Source organism: Bombina bombina, chromosome 1 (assembly GCF_027579735.1).
Source record: "Bombina bombina isolate aBomBom1 chromosome 1, aBomBom1.pri, whole genome shotgun sequence".
NCBI lineage: Eukaryota > Metazoa > Chordata > Amphibia > Anura > Bombinatoridae > Bombina > Bombina bombina.
The window spans coordinates 81,252,892-81,259,026 of NC_069499.1; the positions used below are offsets into that span (position 1 = coordinate 81,252,892).

Below are 6,135 nucleotides of genomic sequence, written 5' to 3' on the forward strand. Positions count from 1 at the left end.
GGGAGGCTTATGGCCTTCAGGAATCTTGGACGGAAAATATCAGGCTGGATATTGAGGACGGCGTTCCAGGGGTGGAACGTTTTAATGCAAAGGGAGAAGAAACAAGGGTGAGTACGGCCAACAATTTTAATTTTGGTCTTCAGGGCATGATGGGTCAGAGTATTAATAATACATTTCATAGCTCGGTTAACTCTGTTCAACGTCCAAACAGGTCTGGGATTGGGAGAATACAAGGTAGAGGTAGACAACGCAAGAGGTATGGGGATTTAAGGGGAGAAGGGTTTGAGGTCCCATCAGCTAAGAAGGGTAAGGGTGTTTCAGTGGATAGTAGGTTGGGTATGTCTACAGCTAGTAGGGGCATTGGAATTTGGGCACCTTCTGGGGGTTTGTCACATGTTTCTTTTTTACAGACGGAAAAAGGGCAGCAATTAATGACTAACACGGATCCCAGGGCTACTGGTTTCCAGAATACAGAGAAGGTTACGGCTGCATCTCAAAGGATTCAGTCTGCAGTGCCTCAGGACCCGAGTACAGGTAATGAGGGATCTGGTGTTGTGAATCTGAATGTGGGGGTTGATACAGTTGGTGTGCATGCTGATCCCTTATCTATAACTGTTGTAGCAGGTTTAAGGGACTTGTTAGCCAAATTAGAAGGAGCAAAAGTCACGGGGGGAGTCGCCAATTCATGGGTTCCCACAGAATTGGTTAACCAAAATAGGGTATTAGGGATTGGTGGTGAGGGAATAAAGGATGTAGGGTCAGTACCTCAATCTCAAATGGTCGGTTTATCTCAGCAAAAGGGGACTAATGTTGATAACAAAACGGATGGGGGTCCTGAGCTGAAGATTGCTGACACGGCTTTGGCCAGGTCTTGTTTGTGTTCTATTGGGCCTTTGGGCATGCATTTGACGGTAGAGTTAAGAGAAAAGATATACAAGAGAGATTTTATTGAATTATTTTCCCTCCTTCCTCTTGATCAGTCTTTTGAGATACCTGAAGATTCAAAAAAGGATTCGGCCAAGAAGGAAGAGGAGGAAAGGAAAAGACGTTACAGAAAATTACCAAAAACATTTACTAACTGGTTCCAGGCTTTTGTTATTTATGCTAGTGTATTTGCTGTTAAGTTCCCTGATCAAGGAGCGGCCCTCTTTTGTTATTTAGATGAAATTGCAGCTGCTCAGAGAACATATGGTGGTATGGCTTGGTGGTATTATGATGAACAATTTAGACAACGTTTGTCGGTTAAGCCTGAGATGAAATGGGATGATCGTGATATGGGTCTATGGCTAAAAGTGATGACTCCGTTAAGGTCTTCGCAGCCCTTTCGAGGGAGTGCCGGCGGATCTCTTCAAAACGGTTCGTCGGCAACAGCCAAAAAAGGTTTCTGTTTTGCTTTCAATGAAAAGTTCTGTAAATGGGGAGCATCATGTAAATTCAGACACGAATGTTCTGGGTGTGGTGGATCCCACCCTTCCAGTAAGTGTTTCAAAAAGAACAAATTGGGAGGAACACAGGAGCTCCCTGAAAAAAGATTAACTCCGGTGAGGCTAAGCGGGATGGAGCTGTGGCTCGTACTTTACGCTAAACAGAAAGGTTGTGGTGATAAGGCCTTGTTGTTGCTACATGGTTTTGAGTTTGGTTTCAGAATTCCATCTTCTGGAGGCGTTGTTCATTACAGGGGTAACCTTAAGTCTGCTAGGGAATGGCCTGAGGTTGTTAGGAGTAAGCTTGAGAAGGAGGTTTCTTTGGGTCGAATGGCAGGTCCTTTTAAAATATCTCCTATCCCCCATTTGCGTATTTCTCCTTTAGGAGTGGTTCCTAAGAAAGAGCCTGGTAAATTTCGTTTAATTCACCACTTATCATTTCCAAAAGGTGGATCTGTTAATGATGATATTCCGGATGAATTATCGTCTGTGTCTTATACATCATTTGACATGGCGGTTAAGTTGGTTAGAGAGGCTGGGCAATTCGCTTTAATGGCTAAAATAGATATTGAGGCGGCTTTTCGGTTACTTCCAGTTCATCCTTCTTCACATTATTTGCTGGGTTGTTGTTTTGAGGGTTTTCTCTACATTGACTTATGTCTCCCGATGGGTTGTTCTATTTCTTGTTCTCTGTTTGAATGCTTTAGTTCATTTTTGGAATGGGTTGTTAAATTCAGGTCTGGATTTTCGTCAGTAGTTCATTATCTGGATGATTTTCTTTTTGTTGGTCCCCATGATTCGGACGTTTGTTTGAAATTAAGGGATTGTTTTTATTCAATGGCATCTGATTTTGGGGTTCCTATTGCAATGGAAAAATCTGAGGGTCCAGTTACGGCCCTTAAATTTCTGGGTATTACAATAGATTCTGAAAGTATGGAATGTAGGCTACCTCTGGAAAAGATTGTGGATTTGTCAGAAATGATTCAGCAATTTTTGGCGGTCCGTAAGGTGACTTTGAGAAAAATGCAATCTTTACTTGGAAAGTTGAATTTTGCTTGCAGAATCATTCCTATTGGTAGAGTTTTTTCTAGAAGAATGTCATTGGCTACGTCTGGTGTTAGTAAGCCTCATCATTTTGTAAGGATTAAAAAAGGTCACAAGGATGATTTGAAAGTTTGGTTGGAATTCCTTAAAAATGTTAATGGTGTTGCAATATTCATGGAAGCTAGGGTCTCTAATGTTGATTTGGATTTGATAACTGATGCAGCTGGGGGTGTTGGTTTCGGGGCTTATTTTCAAGGGCATTGGTGCGCTGAAGTGTGGCCTCAAGAGTGGGTCAATTTAGGTTTAACCAAGAACCTAGTTTTCCTTGAGCTATTTCCTATTCTGGTGGCTCTGTTTGTGTGGGAAGTGGATTTGATGAATAAATCCATATTGTTTCATACAGATAATATGGGTGTTGTTTCTGCTATTAATTCTTTATCTGCATCATCATTACCAGTTTTGCGTTTATTAAGAGTGCTAGTCCTGAAATGTTTAAGTATGAATGTTTTCGTCAGGGCAAAACATATCCCTGGTAAGCTTAATTTGATAGCAGATTCTTTATCTCGTTCACAGTGGTCTCGCTTTCGAGAGTTGGCGCCTCAGGCGGACGTAGTTGGAGCGACGTTTCCCGTCCAACTTTGGAAGCTTGGGACGGAGGATTGGCTGAATTAATTAAAAAATCTTTGGCTCCAGGTACTTGGACGTCCTATGTATCAGTTTGGAAGGAATGGGAAATGTGGTTATGTCAATCTGAAATTAAAGAAGGGTATGATGATGTCACGGGTTGCTTATTGGAATGGATGTGGCATTGGGGAAATGTGGGTTTGTCACCATCTAATATGGAAAGAAGATTGGCGGCCCTTGCTTTTAGATTTCGCTTATTAGGTTTGTCTGATGTTACAAAGGTTTTTTGGGTCCGTCAGGTTCTTAAAGGCTTGAAGAAAAAGACAAAGGTTAGAGATAAGAGAAGACCTATTACATTTTCTTTACTTCAAAAAGTTTGGGTGGTATTAGCAGAGATTTGTGCATCAAGATTTGAATTAATATTATTTAGAACGGCCTTTGTATTGGCCTTTTTTGGGGCATTTAGAGTTTTGGAATTGGTAAGCCCTAGCAAAAAAGTGTCAGGTGGTTTACAAAAAGAAGATGTAATATGGAATGATAACAGAGTAGAAATATTACTGAGAAATAGTAAAACGGACATATATGGGAAAGGCAAGAACATAGTGCTATTCCCTAGTGGTGGTGAAATATGTCCATGTCAGGTAATGATGCTTTATGGGTCCATACGGCCTTTGCAGGATGGCCCTTTGTTGGTTCATTCAGACGGTTCTTTTTTATCACAATATCAATTTAGAGCCATTTTAAGAGGTTCAATTGTTTTATTGGGTCTTAATCCTTTAGAGTTTGGATCTCATTCTTTCCGGATTGGAGCTGCTACTGAAGCCGCTATGTTAGGTCTCAGAGAGGATATAGTTAAAAAGATTGGTAGATGGGGTTCAAGTCGTTATAAATCTTATGTTAGGCCTGATTTAAGGATATAAAAAAAAAAAAAAAAAAAAAAAAAAAAAAAAAAACCTTGAATAGAATGTATGTTTTGGAATGTTTGAGTTGTAATCATCCTGAACACTCCTTTTTCTCTTATTTTAGGTGTAAAGATCGTATGGGTGATGGGGCATTCGTTTATATACTGGGCCAATGCTGAGGCCAGTAAGAAAATGGGCGGCCTTCAGCTTGGGTGTCCTGTGGATCAATGGGAGGTCAAATGGTTTGGGATTAGGGGGATGTGCTGGGAACTCTTTTTTCCGTTGTTTCTAGATTTTGGCAGAATGTTTCCTCGTCCTCAGGTTTTGATAGTGCATTTGGGGGGAAATGATTTAGGTATGATTCCTCAAAAGGAACTAGTTAGAAGAATCAAAAGAGATCTGGGCAACATAAAGGAACTTCATCCTGAAATCAAAATAATTTGGTCACAGATTACTCCTAGGTTGGTTTGGAGATCAGCGAGGGATTATGATAGGCTAGAAAAGAGTCGTAAAAAAATTAACAAAATAATTAGCTCTTTTGTTAAGAGGTTGGGGGGAGGCGTAGTTTTCCACCCAGATTTTGAAGTAGATGGGGCTGAGGAATTTTATTTAAAAGATGGTGTTCATTTTAACCAATTTGGGCTGCAGCTATTTATTTTCGATATAAAAGAAGCTTTGGGAAAAATATTGGGTTTGGCGGGACTGGGCTGTTCGGTCAGTCCAGTCGGTGGCGGGGGTGCTAGTTCCCAGACAAATATGGTACGCAATATGGCCAAGTGATTTGGAGGATTTTAAGTAGTTGCCTCTCCATGGGGTGAGTGGACAACTGGTTTTATAGGGGCAAGGGGTTCCCTATTAAAGTTTAGGTGTACTTGGACGGACTCAACAGGGATATAGCTGAGTCCAGTTGTTGAATAACGGCCATCTTGTTTTTGTGGGTTTGGGAACTAGCACCGCTGTGGTTTATGTTTTATTTGTCAGTAATGTTATTTATGAACATCAGGTATGTTCTGTGGAAAAATGTTTGAAAATGTTTGAAAATATTTATTACTCAATATTTAAATTGTGTTGTTAATAAAATGGCTGCGGCCAAATTTTATACCAAAGCTGTGTGTAACTCTTTTATTTATGTTATTATTTTAACTTATAATGGTTATAAGATTAAGGCCGGGGATTGACGACTTTAAAGGTCAAGTACCTTGCATGGGGACAATTACACATAAAGTGTTTAAATCCATATGTAAACACTTTTGAATCTTATTTTCACAGGGTGTTTGCATTTTGTACCATGGAATTGCTGAACACCCATGCTTTTAGGATTTAAAGGGACAGTCTAGTCCAAAATAAACTTTCATGATTCAGATAGAGAATGTCATTTTAAACAATTTTCCAATTTACTTTTATCACCAATTTTGCTTTGTTCTCTTGGTATTCTTAGTTGAAAGCTAAACCTAGGAGGTTCATATGCTAATTTCTAAGCCCTTGAAGGCCGCCTTTTGACAGTTTTTCACCACTAGAGGGTGTTAGTTCAGGTTTATCATATAGATAACACTGTGCTCACACACATGGAGTTCCAGTGAGCAAGCTCTGATTGGCTAAAATGGATGTCTCTCAAAAGAACTGAACTGAAATAAGGGGGCAGTTTTCAGAGGCTTAGATACAAGGTAATCACAGAGGTAAAAAGTGTATTATTATAACTGTGTTGGTTATGCAAAACTGGGGAATGGGTAATAAAGGGATTATCTATCTTTTCAAACAATAACAATTCTGGTGTAGACTGTCCCTTTAAATAAAAAATTTGTTTGATCATAATGATCTTTCTTTCATTTAGAAAATTTGTGCAAATTCTTCTTTCTCATGCAAACTACCATTTTTTTCACACTTTAAAACTATAAAATGCAAACAGAAATTAAATACAATCAGAAGAATCTTTTTTATGGTTACTAAAGGGCTTTAAAGTTTTAAGGGACATTCTAGAGCAACAAAATGACATACTCTGATTTGTTAGTCTAGTTTCTTTGTTTCAGCTAAAAGAGAAAATTCCAAAATTTGTGATTAAAATGTATTTCCCTGTACTAAATAACCCCGCAAGTTCTTCTTCGACTAGCAGGGGCTTGTCATTGTCTCAAATATAGCTGTGG

General features: G+C 39.4%; 1 protein-coding gene across 2 annotated transcripts; it reads left to right on the top strand.

Moving 5' to 3' along the window:
* The first annotated feature begins 415 nt into the window (after positions 1–415).
* On the top strand, positions 416–4,854 carry LOC128636304 (uncharacterized). 2 transcript variants are annotated; one of them, XM_053689337.1, is made up of 2 exons: positions 416–534; positions 4,119–4,854. In XM_053689337.1, exons 1-2 carry the CDS (start codon positions 432–434, stop codon positions 4,772–4,774), a joined length of 759 nt encoding a protein of 252 aa, XP_053545312.1. In that variant the 5' UTR covers positions 416–431; the 3' UTR covers positions 4,775–4,854. The 2 variants fall into 2 exon arrangements, 1 of the variants encoding a protein (XP_053545312.1); XR_008398692.1 differs by lacking the exon at positions 4,119–4,854 and adding an exon at positions 3,042–3,163 and having other exon boundaries at positions 421–534.
* The last annotated feature ends 1,281 nt before the right edge of the window (positions 4,855–6,135 follow it).

Coding starts and splice junctions, on each gene's coding strand:
- LOC128636304 (XM_053689337.1), top strand. CDS start 432: ATGACTAACACGGATCCCAGGGCTACTGGTTTCCAGAATACAGAGAAG. Junction 535..4,118: donor GCCTCAGGACCCGAGTACAG/GTAATGAGGGAT, acceptor CTCTTATTTTAG/GTGTAAAGATCGTATGGGTG.